The sequence below is a fragment of the Centruroides vittatus genome, unplaced genomic scaffold, assembly GCF_030686945.1.
Source record: "Centruroides vittatus isolate TY-2023 unplaced genomic scaffold, ASM3068694v2 contig_377, whole genome shotgun sequence".
Taxonomy (NCBI): Eukaryota; Metazoa; Arthropoda; class Arachnida; order Scorpiones; family Buthidae; genus Centruroides; species Centruroides vittatus.
In genome coordinates, this window is record NW_027122198.1 from 1740921 (window position 1) to 1758846 (window position 17926).

Below are 17926 nucleotides of genomic sequence, written 5' to 3' on the forward strand. Positions count from 1 at the left end.
TGCTTTAGATAATTATGTATACATTAGTGCTTTCTATTTTTCTATTCTATTAATATTTATTTATATTTGTCATTATTTTTTTATTTGTAAATTAATCTTAATTCTTAAAGATCAAATTCAAAGTCTTTTGATATGAATATGAAAATTTTGTAGGAATGCAATGTGTGCATTTTATGTGAAAATTGTTGTTATAAGATAATTATTTTGTATGTGCACAACATAAAATATTACTTTTATAAGTAACTTTTAATAATTTATTGAATTAATATCTTTCTGTTTTAATAAAATTATATAAATAATCTTTTTAATATGTGTAGCTAATGTTTTTGTTTGTTTTACAGATTATAACTGTTACATTTATGATTCGATATGCTAAAGAGAAAAGTGAAAAATACACTGCAAAATGACTGTCGTCAATCTTCGAGAACGGATGTAATTGCACCTTCTAGAGAAGTATTGAAACATTCCGTAACAGTTAATCCTCAGGCTAATTACTCCTGCTCGGGAAACAAACCTATACTTTCACCATTAAATTTACCAAAGTCTTCCCAAACCCATTTATTGAGACATTCAAATCGCACATCAAATTTAGAAGCAATATCAAAAAATAAATCGAATTATATAGCGATTTCAAGCAGTTGCTTAAAATCTACATCGCTCGTAAAACAACATCTACCGACCTTGTCTGACAGTATCACAAATAAAGTCAGAACAGATAATATCTTTAAAAATAGTAATTATAATCAATTAGTCAATTCCAATAAAAAAGCACAGTTAAAAGGTGAAAAGTCATCTCAGTATTCTGTAAAATCTAAATTAATAAATCTAACAGAACATAAAAATATAAAAAAAGAATCATCTACAGTTGTTCACAATGGTATATTTTTAAAAAACTGTAAAGCCAATAAGAAAGAGAATATGGCTACATCTGAATTTAATTCCCCATCAAAATCTATAAAATCTGATGTTGTCAAAACTAGTTCAAATCAAGAATTAGATTCATCAGTTGTCAAGAAAGAAATATGTAAAAAACCAATATCTCAGAATGTAGAAAAAGAGGAATGTCTAAAATCAAAAGTAACAAAAAATAATAATTTTGTAGAATTTGGTAGTAATAAAATTAATGTAAAAACCTTTGAAGAATGTAATAAGAATATGGTATCTGAAAATACCCAAATTGGTTCATGCATTAATAATAAATTAAGTGATAATAGTAATGTTCAAACTTTAAAAGGTGAAGTTCCTACCGACATTAAAAAAGTACATGATAATCCAAGGAAAGAATTTGCTTCACCTTCTGTCTCTTTAAATGAAGGTGGTGTTTTTCCACATAAAGATTTTTCACTTGAAAAGACTTTGGAGGATATGAGTAAAAGTGAAGTAAGTGAATTAACTTTAGAAGAAGATGAAGCAGTAAAAGCAAGAGATACTTCTCCAGATGGAAGATTTTTGAAATTTGAAGAAGAGATTGGTAGAGGATCATTTAAAACTGTTTATAAAGGACTGGATACTTCTACGGGAGTAGCTGTTGCTTGGTGTGAACTTCAGGTAAGATTTGATTGGATTGTTATTAATAATTGAAATGAAGTTAAAATTTTAAATAAGCAGTTTTAAGTAAGTTAAGTAAAATTGTTTTTGATTTCTTATTTAAATTAAAATTAAAATAAATCAGACTGGCAGATCATAAACATGATATTGATAACAATAACCCAGTAACTACTTTCATACAATATGTGACAGAGGCTGGGGTATCTACAAACTTAACCAGACCAAATTATTATGGCATGTGTATGAGGAACATAAACTACAAATGTTAGAAACATTAGAAATATTTAAGGCTACGTTAAAAGGAGGAGGCATAAATCATAAAGACTACAAATTTCTATCGATCACATGGCAAACTTTATATGATAATTCGTGTAAAAACATTTCATCCCAAGATGGACAAATCACCGCAACATGTAGAAAAATGTATATTGTTATTTGTTTTAGAATTATTTACTGTTATGTTTTATCATAATTATATAGTATACTACATTTTTAAAATTATGTTTTTAATTACGAATGCATGAGAAATATAGGACATTCTATGTCTTAAAAATTAAATTATGTCACTTACCCAGTAACATTTCAAGTGATGTTATCAAATTGAAGCTAGTGTGTGAAACCTGACACAGGCTTATGAAATATTTCAAAACTGTTTGTAACTAATGTGTTTGCTTGAAGTACAAGGATGGTGCTGAGAGTTAAAGATTAAAACTCAAAATTGAAAAAACAACAGTTAAGTTGTTTTTCAACACAAACAACTACTAACCTTAGTTTTAAAACCAGCAAGCTTTAATTCAACTTTGACAAATGTTTTCAATCTAATTATAGATCTGCTTCAGATCTATAAAGCTTAACATTCTAATTCTAGAATGTACATGTGATCATTACAATATTAAATTGTTAATATTGTTATTATATTGTAATGTTAAATTGTTTTATCAAAAATCTGATTTTTTTAAAAATAATTTACTATCAGTCTTACAATCTACATTGCTAAAACGCTACTATGAATGGCATATTTTTGAAATTTGTTTCAGTTAAAAATTTAAAAACAAAATAAATAACTATGCTTCTCAATTAAAACTATAACTTAATAATTTAAAAAGTAAATTAACTTTGTCATTTATAATTCAGATATATGGATTAATTATTAATTAAATTAATAGGTTACTCAGTAAGGTTTTAAGGTGCTGATAAAATCTTAAGATAGTTTTTTAGACAAATATTTAAAAAACAAAAATTTTTTAAGAAAGTGTTTGATATAACTTAAAATTTAATTATTTGCATAATATAGAAAAGAAAGAATGATAGTAATATCTGTAATAATTGAACTGACTGAATCTGAACTGATTAATCAAATGAATATATGCACCACTCCACATTGGGATATATGTAAGAACAGTCACAGACCCAACATCTGGTGCCTATAATACAAAAATGAACACTGCACAAATGTTCTTCAACTCCTTCTGAGTTCTTCAGGTGCAACTGAATGGTTACCCAATGGAAAGTTATTGGATTTAATGCCTATTTGTAAAAATTTTAAAAACAACATAATTTGAACGATCGTATGAAAATATAAATATGAATTTAATGCCTCATAAGCATTGTCATGAGCATACTGATTGTTCAACTAATGACTATAATGTTGTGTCAAACAGGGCCTGTCAGGCCATTGGACAATGCCATTTCCTCCTTAAAATGTATACAGGATAAAGTTAACTTTAAAAATGTCTATGGTCTCCAACCATCTGAGATGCTCTGTGTGTGATGTTGTGAGGAGGTGTTTGGCCCTTTTGAACGTTACTGAACTTTGTACATCACTTAGTGGATCAAATCCACCTGATGCCTCCAGAATCTACATCCAAGTTAGACACCTCTATAACAGACCATGGTGGTAAGGTGGAACAGGTGTTTGTAATTTTTCACCTTTTCTTACATCTATTATTTGCAAAAATTGCCAGGAAATGTGCAATTAATATCACTTTTCAGAGGTGCTTGTCTATTTTCACATTCCTTTGAAATGGAAAGGACCTTCCCAACCCTAGCAGATTTCCCAGCATATACAGTGTTCTCATCAGAGTCACCAGATGCAATAGGGACCTTCTGTACATCGGGTTCACTGAACATTCTATGAGAAGAAGAATACAAGAGCATATCTCAGACGTACAACATGTCAGACAGAACATCTGCATCCCTCTCTACATTTACAGCAGACTCATAAATAGTTGCAGACTTCACATGGGCTAAAGTCCTCACATCACACACAGAGCATCTCAGTGGTTGGAGGCCATAGAAATTTTTAAAGCTAACTTCATCCTGTATAAATTTTAAGGAGGAAATGGTGTTGTTCGATGGTTTGGCACACCTTGTTTGACACAAGATTATAGTCATTAGTTGAATGATCATTATGTGCATAACAACATTTATTCAGCATTAAATTTATACTGTATTAACTTGCATATAAGACAAGATTTTTATTCATTTATCACAGCTTCAAATTCCTAGGTAATCCTGTATGTGTGATTGAACGATTCTTTGCAGTTTTACAAATAATTTTTGTGAACCATGTACTCGCATTTTTTACTGGATGTCTACCCTCTTGTATTTAGAAACATAAGGGTCATTTGAATTCTTGTATATTGTCAGGGGTAAAGATGAATAGCAATAGGAAAAGCAAAACTTTTGAATTGAATTCCAGATTGAAATTCCAAAATCACACGGGAGCCCAATATAAGTTTTTATCCATTCCCATGTGAAAACAGATGATTATTCAGAAGTCAGAATTTGGAGAAACTCGTAAGTGTTATTGATGGAGTGGATTTGACTGTTAAGAATTGGCAAAAAAAGGTTCCCGATTGTGCAGCTTTACATGAACAAATTATGTTGATTTTACAAGATTTTTTCCTTAAAGTTTAAAATGCCAGTAATTTTTGCAAGAGAATTTGTGCATTTACGTGCATTTGATATTTTACTTGTGATTAAACAAAATAAAATTAGAATTGTATTAATAAATCTATTTTTTTTTATTTTGATCTTTAAAGTCATACCTTGCCCTACATGTGAGGTTGTCTTATATGCAAATAAATACGGTATTTATATTTTTGAACAATTGTTTGAATTACATTGTTTTTTAAAATTTTTACAAATAGGCATTAGATCAGATAACATTCCATTGGATAACCATTCAGTTGCACCTGAAGAAGAACTCAGAAGGTGTTGGAAAATGTTTGTACAATGCTTGTTTTTTGTATTATGTGCACTGGACATTGGTTCTGTAACTGTTATTAATCAAATGAACACTGCTGTACTGAGAACTCACTACATCAGTAAAAATAACAGAAAACCAATGTGTTTATAAACCTTCTGGCTCATTCCCTAGAATGCTAATTAGCTCTAGATATTTGGGATGCTCAGTTCAGAGATGCTAGTGCAACATAAAAACACACAATTTGAATTTAAGATTTTCAATTGAAAAAAACAAATTTAAAATTTTAAAAATTTTAAGTTTTCTTTGAATTTTAAATTCTAAGAGAAGAACATTAAGATTGACATTCAGTATCATATTCCAAACTCCAATTATATAGTATGTGGCAAAAAACTTGTGACAAATACACTACTTCTTCACATGTTTATCTCATTCAAATCACAAAATTCATTTATAGCCACAAACTTCACACACATGATTAATCATGAAAAGTAGAATTTAATAATTGCTTTGTTCTTCACAATGTACTCCTCAAGTTGATGAATCATGCTGCTTACAAGTGGCTCCACCGGTTCAGCATCAATCTTGTCCCAAATCTCTTTTGCATTTTTATGATGTTTTATTTTTTGATATCTTGGTGCTCCAGCTGGTTCTCTAGGATGTTTCATGAGTCCGGGCTGTCTGACTTGCACGTCTCTCTGGCATTGCCAGATCTCTGTAACATGTTTCCTTTATTTTTCTTTCTTTTTGCTTTTTTTTTTTTCTGAAATAACTAAAACACATAAAACTTAAAAATTAAGTACATATGTATTTAGAAATGAGGTCAAAGGAGCTTTAATTTTATTTTAACCATTAATATACTTGAATAATAATTCTAAACCAGTTTGGCCTAGGACAAACTAGTTTGGCCTGAAATTGGGTTTGGCCAGTAACATATACACGTACTGTACATTAATCTATCATGACTGATGATTGCTGAACCATAATTGAAATATTTTTCTTGTGAAGTTTTGTAAATCAAAAAAGTTATTAATGATAAATTTATAATTAATATAAAATTGTTATTTATAGGAAAGATTGAACAAAAGTGAACGTCAAAGATTTCGTGAAGAAGCAGAAATGTTGAAAGGCTTACAGCATCCAAACATTGTCCGTTTTTTTGACTATTGGGAAGTAAATACAGCAAAACGAAAATATTTAGTTTTAATTACCGAATTAATGACAAGTGGAACATTAAAGACGTAAGCAAAAATGAAACTGTTTTGATTTATTGATTTGATATTCTCCAGGGTGTCCCAAAAGTCTCCATAATGTGACACGAATCAAGCTCCATAGTGGCTGAATAAATAAAACAATTGAATACTGGTAGTTGGTCATTGGTTCGTGCCTGACCAATGGGCTGGCTGTCATGCAGTGTTCTGTGTTTTTTTCGTGTGTCTAACACCTAAATAGAATCCAGTTTCCACATAGGAAGTCCTGCTAGAAGTGGCCCATTGGCAGATCATCCATATGTTTTGTTGCCTTACTCTGTCAATCCACTGACACAAATCTTAATGCTGACATTTTAATGTTAGTGAGTAAAGTTACATTTCACCCTTGTATGTATGGAAACTTTAGGGATACTCTGTATAATAGAATTTTATTCTATTGAAGATTTTAAAAAATTTTGCAAACATTAGGTTGTTTGTGTATATTATGGAACTATCAGATAAATTAATTTCCAGTTTTATTTATATACTATATTTTTAGTAAATATATAACAAATTGTTGAAAATGGCAATTTAAGTTTTTGATTTTTCAAAATAAAAATTTTACACACAAATGACACATCCTGCATATCTGATAATGTTTACAATTCATACTGATACACAGAGACAGATTCATTTCTTAATTGTTTTAATTCATTCTATTAATTTATGTTTATTTTAAAATTCTTAATCCTTCTATTATATTATATTATAGTATTTGATTTATATAATTACAAAGTTATCTTATACAAAGGTTTATTGCATCAAGTGACCAATCTAACACATGTAAAAAATTCTTTAAATTGTGTACAGTAGAAGAATAAAGAATTTTAGAAATGTGTTAGATTGGTCACTTGGAGTGATAAATCCTTACATAAGATAACATTTGTAGTTATATAAATCAAATATTATTAAATATTATATTATAGTATATAACAAACATTAAAACAAAAACAGTATAAAGAGTTCTGTTATTTTAACTTACCATTGTCATATTTATCATGATACTCTTATGAAATAGCACAGTTTCGTTGGTCAAGTAGACTGCAATTGATATTCTAAAAAATTATATCTTATACAAAAACATTCAGACACACTGTAAAATATCAGACTTACTTCTACTTCAAACCAAAACAGTATTACTTTCGATAATTTTCCTATCACTAACAATTTCGAACCTCGGGTTCTTTCTCAGATGAACAAACAACGGACAAAATATTCGATGGAACGAATCTTTTTCGAAATTCTGAAACAGAACATGTTCCGCCCATTGAATATTTTGTCCGTTGTTTGTTCACCTGAGGAAGAACCTGAGGTTCGAAAATGTTAGGAAAATTATCAAAAGTAGCACTGTTTTGGTTTGAAGTAGAAGTAAGTCCAATTATATTTTAATTTGATATCTGAAAAAAATTTTAAGACATCATATTTTTTCTAATGTTATTTCTAACAAACTCTTCCATTCACAGTTGAATATCTAACAGTAATCTTGCAATGAATCAAATTTCACAAAAAATAGACCAAATATTTAAACTTGGCATCCTCAGAAACCACTTAAAACATATTTTGTGCTTGTTGGTAGCTTTGTATTATGTAATTTTTCTATTTGAAAACCACCATACCACTGGGTCCAATAGGAAGAAGGGAGTGTTGAGGAAGGGGGTTGAAGTTAATTTAATAAAAAGTAGTAGTTGACCTCCTCCTGGAAGAGAGGATTGTCAACGACTACTAATTAGCACTGGTCAACTATTAATGTTTGAAAAGTGATTCGTGTTGAATAGGTTGTGGTGGGCCCACATGTGATCCAAGTTGCTAACTGTAACATCTGTAAGAACTCATATAAGGTTTGTTAGAATAAAACAATATTGTAAAAATGCAAGAATAATTGCTTTTATGTGATCCCATTAAAAAAAGTAACTGATGAAACTAGATTGAAAAAGTAAAACTCGACAGAAACATCTAAGTAAAGGAAATTTCTGAAAGTTATCCTTCCTCAGTCTCGAGAATAGTGTTAGATAGATGAACTTTGAGACCAGATATGGAATGCTTAAGAGCAGGTGGTTCAGATAAACTATATAAAAATTGTGAAGTTATGAATGAAAATACTGTTAGCTGATGAGGATGAATACATTGAACAAGGAACCATGCACAGCAGATAGTGGAAAAAAGTATTTATTTATGCATAAAAGATACAGATTCTGATGGATTCCAACTCTAAAACAGTATAACAGGTGGTCACCCAAAATCCGAAATATTGGCAGGACAATTACACAATTTTGTGAAGAATACAAAAGAGCTGAGCTTGGCTAATACAACAAGAGTTTCTTTATAACTAATTCTTAAAGACTAGCTTATGCTAAGGAGAAAAAGAGACCAGAGCATATAGGCAAGAAATAGCAAGATGGCTTCAGAAAAGAATAGAACACTTGGTATGTACAAATGTTGTTTAGCTTTCATTTGGGGCCACATGGAACTTCCTTAGACTCACTTTGAGCTTCTGTCTTCCTTTTTTCTATATCCTAAATTCACTATGCCATCACCAGTAAGTTTATAAACTTTCCTTACTCCAGTTTAGTTTCACTCATTTCTTGGATATTTGACAACACCAATCACTATCTTCTTTGTCCTTACTCCACGAAGACCAGCCAAAAAGTGTCCTACACTCTCTTAGTGTGCAAACAATGAAAACAATGTTACCTGAGAGTCTCTCAGGTAACGTTGTTTTCATTGTTTTTGTGATTTCATGAAGTGGCCCTCATCACCCAGAGAAGATTATGATTAGTAGGTTCTAGAAGTAAGAAAGAACAAAGGACAAAGGAGAAATGCTAAAAACTACAAACTAAACTAAAATTATACAATGGTGTACAGCCACAGAATGTCCAATTTGCATCACAAATCACATTATTTCAGTACAAAAATTTTTCCCTGAACAGAGTTTGATATATAACTGGAACGACTGACGCTAACAGGAAAAGCATGATGTACAGAGACAAAACACTACTACAATCTATGCAGGCAAGTGCTATGAAATATATGTTGCAGTAATGGCATAATAGTGCATCTATTTTTGAGCTATATCGTTGTCATAGTAATTGAGTGAATATAATATAAATTTTTAAAACATATTTTTTTTTGAAAGAATTATATTTACTTTATTATTTTCTTAAATTTTTTCCAATAGATGGCATTACATGTAAAGTCAGCAAATTGAAAGTAGATAGGATTTTTCTCTATTGATTAATTTCTATCAATATTTTGGGGTAATATGTATGATGTTATCTAAGTTAAAGGTATTTGATGTAACTGCCAAGTTTTGTAGCAGTTGGTTGAATGGCCTAGGCATTCACATTGAACAAACAAACAAACATCCTCATATAGATTTAACCAATTTAAAAACAACCTGGCAACTTTTACAAGTTCTTGATATATGCCTTGCCTCTTTGATAACTCTGCAAACACCAACTCTCTAATCAGTTCATCCCTCACCTAACACAGAATGTGTTTGTCAGTTCAAATGAAATCATTGCTGGTGTGGGACTATCAGTGCAGAGTGGTGAGTAGTGACAGTACAAACACAGAATTTTTCATGTACAAAATACAAAAAAGTCATATGAGGTTAAGTCAGAAATGTGGAAGCCCTAATGGTAGTTGGTGATCATTGTTCCTGAACAACCAATCCATCAGTTTGGGAGTCTGGTGTTTAAAAATTCAAGGACAATGTTATGGAAATATGGCAGAGTATTATCCTGTTGACAGATGAAGTTTGTATCATCACTTTCCAGCTATGTCATGAACTAGTTTTGAAGCATATTCATATAGGTGTATCCTATCCCAGTTTCTTAGGCAAAGAAAAAAGGAGCTGTAAATTATAACTCCTAAAGCTGGAAATATGTATATACATACATATCCTCATGCTTGTAATCTTACAATCTTGTAGTTAAAAGGATCATGTGAGTTTTGAAGTATATATACAGGGAAGAAAATGTATATTCCAGTGGAAATGTTTTAATTTTCTTTCAAAATTCCTATGTCCAATGTGCCTTTCTGTCACTGATTTACTCCAGATGTAGCAAGAATCTGTAGGGATTCTGATTAACCAATGTAAGAAATGTATTGCTATCAGGCTTATTTCTCTATATTATCAAAATGTCATTAATGTACCTAGTATACATTAAAATCTGGTTGGAGTAGTCTGGTAATGCTTTATTTTCAAGACTTCTGATAATCATTTCATATAGAGTGCTAGACAGGGAGTTGCTCAACACCCCTGCTCTGTAAGTAAGTAATGCCCTCAGTTTCAAAGAATGAGTGACATATAAGACAGTCCACCCCAAAATAAAATTGAGGTTTGTAGAAGAGTTCTTAATAGTAAAGTTTGATGATTTTTAACTGGGTGTTTTTGGTTTGGTTTGGTGAGTATACAAATATACAATTAATGTATATACAATGAATTAAAATTATCATTTAAAATAGCTTATTATGCAATTTTTAATCATTACAGCTTTATATTAGTTATACAAATACTGTAAAAAATTGTTTTAATAATTTATTAAATTTTTCTAGTTATTTACGTCGTTTTAAAAAAATTAATTTGAAAGTGCTGAAGTCCTGGTGTCGTCAAATTTTGAAAGGTTTAAATTTTCTTCATTCTCGATCTCCACCCATAATTCACAGAGATTTGAAATGTGATAACATATTTATTACTGGTACTACTGGATCTGTTAAAATAGGAGATCTTGGATTAGCAACATTGAAGAATCGATCTTTTGCTAAAAGTGTTATTGGTGAGTATGCAAAAATGTTTTATGCAACTTTTATTTTTGTTGAAAAGCAAATTTAGAGTTATGGCTATTTTCATTATATTTAATGAGTAAGTAGTTATGAAAATAATACTCTAAAAGTAAAGAAAATATAGTAAAATCTATAATAGTTGAAGTTGGATGACCATTATATATAAAGTCACTGAACACACCTTACACACTTTTCCAGCAATTAATTTTAATTGATACTAAACATATTTTGGCCCGATTGATAAGCCTTTGCCAGGTTTTTAAGTAGAGAATATGTTTTTGGAACAGAGTATTAAATTATGTTTTTTAAAAACTAATGGGTGTTTTTACTATCAAGAAAATTTTGATAGAAATAAAATGCATTTAAATATAAAACTACTATTAAAGCAATAAATAAAATACAATTAAGTAACAAAAAATGAAACAAAATAATCCAACAGGCTATGATGACACCATGTTTTTATAGTGTGTCATGTTTTTGTCATCCCTCCTTTTTTAAGGGAGTTATCAAATAATGATTGCCATGCAAAGGATAATATTGCACAGCCTCTGCTATAAATACACTGTTCTGTTAATGTAGATTTAAAAATCTGCACAGTTTGTAATTTGTGTTCAGAGATTTATTTTTTAAGTCATGCATCACTGAAACTTGTCAACACCCAGGTTTGCTTGCATATTGGACAAGAGTAGTTACTAAATTATTTCTGCTGATGTTATATTTATGTTCTTTAACCCCTTAACAGACTGTTTTTTAAAATTTTTTTACATACAAAAAGAAACACATTTAAAAAAATTTTTTTATAATATTCATGTTGGAGGTAAAAGCACATTCGATATCAGTAAAAATTAGAACCTAAAAATTCCTGCAAAGAAAATACTCAAAAAAATATAAAATAAATGCTTTTAGTCATAAAATATAGCTTCAGGGATTATTATTCTTTCATTTGACACCATTGCAACTTGACATGTGCAGTCTACAGTGTTTGCAACTGGTTGACCTTGAGAACAGCTGTTGACAGTTTGCAGGACGTTCACATGTATGGCTCAGGGTAAGTTGGAGTTTTAGCAGGGTGTGTACTTATTACCACAAATACTCAAATATAACACAAAATTTCTAGTCTGTTGTGCTATAATATGTGGAGATAACAGAAAGGTCAATAAAAAAAATTTTAGTGGCTATAAAATTAAAAAACTTGCTGAGGTGATAAACAATGTTAATAGTATGTAAATAAATTTTATTGGAGTCAAATCCATGCATAAAAAGTTAAAAACGATTATATTACTTTAATTAACAAAAATAATGATTGACTTTTGACTTTGGTTTTTTTCATGGAATCTATTTTATATTGAGCAATATTCTATTATCCAAATCAATGATATCAAACTATCTTCTTACTGAATTACTGGAATGGATCACACACAATCAAGAACCTTTAAAGACCAGTAACACAAACTTTAAAGAAAATGAACATTTTCAACCATACATGTGGTCTGCATCAGGTTTTTAACCAGCAAAATTCCAAAATAGAATGTGTAGAACAAACATTTGAAAAATTATTTTAAAAAATTTGGAACAACAGTAAACATATATAAAGCAATTTGAATGGTAGACATATCCAATGAATTGACATAGGAAACACATTGTTGTTCTGGCACTCCAAAAGAAATTTAAATTTAGCCCTAGTCTTAGTTAGGGCTAGTACCAGTTTTTGTATAACTTAGCTGGCGTAGCTTAAATAGATTAAACTATTTTTTTATGGTTTAAATCGTTCATTTTCATTAAAATTTGTGTTACTGGACTTTAAAGGTTCTTGATTATGTGTCAATGATATCAATATAATTTTTGACTCCAAATTAACTTGCATATTAAAAAATTGATTGAAAAACTGAGTCTGGCATATTTTTAGAGGAATAATGTGGAGGCCTTCCACTACATATCAAGTAATTTCATATTTCTGTTGCTGGATTTTGCTATTTCATAGATTACTGTTAGTTTGTTTGGTCTGCAGTTTTTTTTTTGTTATTAAATGTTGGAAAGCTGTCAATAATGTATGCTTCATGTTTGAAAAATCTTTGCAAATTTACCTTGTGATACTTGTCCCAATAGTTTGATGGATTATTGTATTTTCTTTATAATGGCTCACTTCTGCCTGACAGATTTTTCCATTTGATGAATTTTTTCTCAAGCAATGTAATGAACTGAAGGGTTCATTACATTGCTTTTTTCTAGATTGTCGATCATACAAAGATATTTTTACTATAGAATAATTTGATCAGTTATATAAATTTTACAACTATTAAAAACTTATATAAAGATATGTATTTTAACTAATGTGTCAGTTTTATTTTTTTGTTATTTATGTTTATATTTGATCATATTTTTCTGTTTTCTACAGCTGCTATTTTTTGTGAGAGATTGTTTTTCTAGAAGCATTTGCCGCTCTGCTGTATTTAGAGGATTAAATAAATAAATAAAGTTTTTGGTTGTTAAAACTTTTTACCATTTTCTCTCTGACTTATGAGAATTAATTAATTATTTTGAATTTCCAATTTCTGACAATTCATTCAACACATTGCCAGTGAATTTATTCGATATAAGTTGGTAATGATTTTTGATATACATATATAAATAAAATAATACTAAATATTCATACATAAATAATGGCAAATTTAGAAATACTTTTTATTCGTCTCTTAATGTTGCAATATCTATTATTATTTGTCAGAATGTTGATATAGTATTGTCCATAATCAGTTATTAAAATTTAGAAATGTGTTATATCTTCTGATATAGTTAAATTAATTGTTAATATTAAATTATCGTTAAAAGGTACTCCAGAATTTATGGCTCCCGAAATGTATGAAGAACACTACGATGAATCAGTTGATGTATATGCATTTGGAATGTGTATGTTGGAACTAGCAACTTCAGAATATCCTTATTCAGAATGCAGTGGTCCAGCTCAGATTTATAAAAAAGTTACCAGTGTAAGAACTGTTTTAATATTTTTCAAGCTTTTTTTATGATCACATATTCAATTTCGTGTTTTAACATCAAAATTGTATCTGTAGATGAGAAATCCATAGCACATCACCTCTGTACCTACAATTTTAGTGTATTTTTTAAACTTCTGCTTTCAGATTAAAACAGTAAAGCTTCTACTTTGTTACATTTTATGGTTCTAAGCAAAAGTTGTCTTTATGAGGGGTGGTCATTTTGGTGGGGTTTTCATTAAATCAAATAATACAGCATACTTTAATGATACTATATTTATTTTAATTTTGCATTATTTGAATGAAAGAAATTATAAATTTTTGTTTGTTTTAAACATCATATCTTTTGCTATACAATTACTTTTTAGAGTTTCTGCTTTGCACAAAAGTGTTTTTAGATGTGTGTTTTTTAAATTATTTGCGGATGAGCTTTGCCTGGCAAACATTTCAAAAACTTAAGTTTCATAGACAAAGGTTATGGCCAATCATTGATAGAATTATCCTCTGTATTACTTTCTTGATTCTCCACATCAAATTCCTCAAACATGTTACTCCAATTTCCTGCTAAATCTTTAGAGCAACTAACTTTCTTGTTAATTCTTTCAATATCCAAATGCACATTGGACCAAAGGCTACAAAGCTATATAACAGTCACAAGCAACCAGTATGGATTTGTTAAAGGCTCCAGTACAACAGATGCCATACATGCTGCTCATCTCCTTATGGAAAAACATCGTGAAAAGAATAAAGCAATACACCTTGCTTTCCTAGATCTTGAAAAAGCCTTTGACCATGTTCCACATGTGCTTATTTGGAAAGCACTATGGTCACATGGGATACCAGAGGAATACGTAAAGTGGACACAAATATTATATCGATGTGACAAGCGCAGTTTGCTGCACAGCTGGAACCTCGCCACCATTCAAAATAACTGTTGGTGTGCACCAAGGATCAGCACTCTGACCATTGATATTCGTACTATGCATGGACACTGTCACAGCTGACTTGCAGACAGCACACCCTTGGACATTACTGTATACTGATGATATGATGTTTGCACATCAAGACAGTACAGCTCTCCAGGAGAAGTTGCAAGCATGGAGAAACCAAATTAATGAATATGGACTAAGCCTAAATTTAAAGAAAACAGAATATCTCGAGTGTGGCCCGCAAACTGTCAAAACGATTCAAGTGGCAGACCAGACAATAAACAAAGTGACTCAGTTCAAATATTTGGGCTCCATGTTATCTGCAGATGGTGAAACAACACCTGATGTCATAGCAATAGGAAAATTTTTTTTCCTATTTTTTCATTCAATTTTTCAAGCCATTCGGTGAAAATTGCAGTTGCCAGCTATGCCTTTTGATAGCTGAACCAGTGAACTTTTAACTGTGATTCACCTATGTTCTTAAAACATTTTGCTGTAAAGAATTATATATGACAAGAAGAAGTTCCTTCTCATCAGTTGTGTGAATGCAAAAGGCAATTGTTAATCATTGTTTTTTTTTTTTTTTTGCAAACTTACTTGTTTTTGAATGACTGACCTTTTATTGTGTTTTACAGGGAGAGCTTTGAAGAACAAACCTGTCTCATTCACTTTAAACACATCAGATGGGTCAAAATTGTCAACATTTGATTCTACTAGTAAACTCAGATGTCTGCTTGTTTTTCTGCCACCACCACACACTGATCGGAACACTGTGATGTCATATGTTTTAGAGGTCTTTCAGAAAAATTTACAACTATTAGTTCCTTAAGTTATTTTTCTTGGATCGGTAGTCCTGTGATGGGATATCTTTAACATGTTTGTGGTTAATTGTCTTGTGCATGGTGATTGTGTTGGAGCACTGTTAGTAAGTTCTCTTGACATTCTTTTCCCATTTGTCTATATAGAAATATTTTTTTGACAACATGGATTTGATTTGGCTCTTGCTGCACTGAAATTCTATTGCTAATCTGTGTTAATATGAAAAAGGACAAATTTATACACTAAGAGCCTAAATTTTTGTTTGCAAGCAAAGGAGTACAATAGGAAAAAAACTTTTTTTTTCTGAGCAGGGAAATAGTGTATAAACCATAGTTTCCATTGGAAAATTGCACAAGAAAGAACTTTGGAAAACAGAAGCAGAAAATAATAAAAAATTCTGTCTACATATTAACTCTATTTTATAATAATCTTAAAGCAGTCTCAACCCATAGAAACTGAAATTCCCAGTGCAAATATGTAATCCTTATCTTACAGAATATCCAGAATAACAGCTATACTATTGATGCCACTTGAAAAGATGTCAGAATTCCAAGACATTAGTGTTGTCAATGGTAAATTATTGCTATGTCATTTGTACAATATCTCATACTTAATTCTTAATTCTTTGTACATTTTTTGAAAACTAAATATTGATGGATAGTTAAAAGCTATCTATTATAATGGCACATTACACTTCCTTTTAAGTGCTTGATGATTATTTTGTTATGTCTGCCATAGTAATCTGTCAATTTCATACTGTCTTTGTTTTCTGTTGAATGGGACTTCCTGTTTCTGGTTACAAGAACAGAAATTAAAATATTTTTAAATTAGAATTTCTCGATTCTTTCTATGCTACTTAAACAGAAAATATTTCTGATTTTTATTTTCATATTATTTTTACAAATTAAAAAAATAGGAAAAGAGCTTTATAAGTTATAAGTATTATTATTTTGACAAAAATGAACTCTACAAATACCTAAGATACCAGTGAGAAAATTAAACACAAAGTGCCAACAAGTCACAGAATATCCAAAATAACAGCTATACAATTATCAAGCAAGCAAACTGCTGCAAAAAAACACCAGGGGTTGCTGAACACATGTGAAGGGGTGCGGATGTGTGATGTAAGGAGAGGGGAGAGGTTTACAGTTCATAGAATGAATTCCATGCAGAGGGGAAGAAGTCAACGTCTCGAAAATTTATCGCTACGTTATGGAGGGTGGCCTTGTAAATTTCCACCTGTTCTAGATGTTTCAGCACATGTAGTTTGGATTCATAGTTTAGGAGGTGTGTCCCTTGGTGAAGATGGGAAATACAGTGGGCTCCAGTTGATGCACTATTAGTTCACATAACAATCCAGATATAGAGCTACCCATGGGGACTCCCTTGCTTTGTAGGAAAGTTTCTCCTTCGAATGAGAAAAAGAATGAATGGCAGAGCAAGTCGGTTAATTCCAAAATGTGTTTATGGTGTTTGTCGGCATCCTTAATGTGGAAGAGGAGGAAATCATGGAGGGAGTAGAAACAAGGTTCAATGCGGATAGATGGATACAGTGATTGGAAGTCAAAGACTGTGAAGTGAAGATTGTCCTGGGTAATAAGTTCCTTGTGGTAACTTATTAATTCCAAAGGGTTAGTGATGGAGTATGGATATTGCATGAGGCTGTCCATGATGAAAGTCTTTATTTTCTTTTCCAATTGTATAGTAGGTGATGAAGCTTTGTCCACAATAGGCTGTCATAGGTTGCCCGGTTTGTGAGTTTTGGAAAAGGCAAAAATGCATGGTGTTGCTGGAGCGATGATGGCAGCATGGTAGAGTTGTAGGATACTTGCTAGGGGAATGTTGGTGAGTCGAATGACTCTAGCCTGTAGTTTACATAGGTAGTTGTCGGGAGTCACCGAATGTCTAGTGTCCTGTGTATAGACCTGCATTCTCTTGCAGTACATGGATTGGTGCTTAAGAATGGTGCTTTTGGATTTCTTCGCTTTCAAGGCTTTGATATCATGCATTTTCATTCATGCTTTGTTGTCCTGAATGGATTTCCACAAAGTTATCTTGTGCCTATAAACACATTCGTTCCTGATGGTGAAAATCATTTTCCAATGGTAAAATTCTTTCTGTAGATCTTCCATGCCTTCTAAGAGATGTTTAACTTCTGGGATGATGGTCTTGAGTATTGTCTTATAAGGTGGATGAGCAAAGGACAGGCCAAATCTGGTGGCTTGTTTTATACAGTCCAGAGGAGTGATGTTGTCCCAACAAATGGTACTGTCATGGTGAGCAGTGTGCGTCTGCGTTCTGAGTAAATTTGCAATCTTCTTGTTGTGAAGGTTATGTAACCTGGTAGCAACAGAATCTGCTAAGCCGATGACATTATGGTTGATGTATATGAGT

The 17926-nt window shown here is 31.0% G+C and overlaps 1 protein-coding gene across 3 annotated transcripts in view; it reads left to right on the plus strand.

Annotated features, from left to right (window-relative positions):
- The window catches only part of LOC136975639 (uncharacterized), a 247966-nt gene that overhangs the window by 13202 nt on the left and 216838 nt on the right, over nucleotides 1-17926 (plus strand). For all 3 annotated transcript variants that reach the window (XM_067270713.1, XM_067270715.1, XM_067270714.1), the window contains exons 2-5: nucleotides 342-1548; nucleotides 5828-5997; nucleotides 10564-10784; nucleotides 13621-13778. In XM_067270713.1, coding sequence (XP_067126814.1) covers nucleotides 370-1548; nucleotides 5828-5997; nucleotides 10564-10784; nucleotides 13621-13778 — 1728 coding nt within the window. In that variant the 5' untranslated portion in view covers nucleotides 342-369. The remainder of the gene's footprint in view (nucleotides 1-341; nucleotides 1549-5827; nucleotides 5998-10563; nucleotides 10785-13620; nucleotides 13779-17926) is intronic.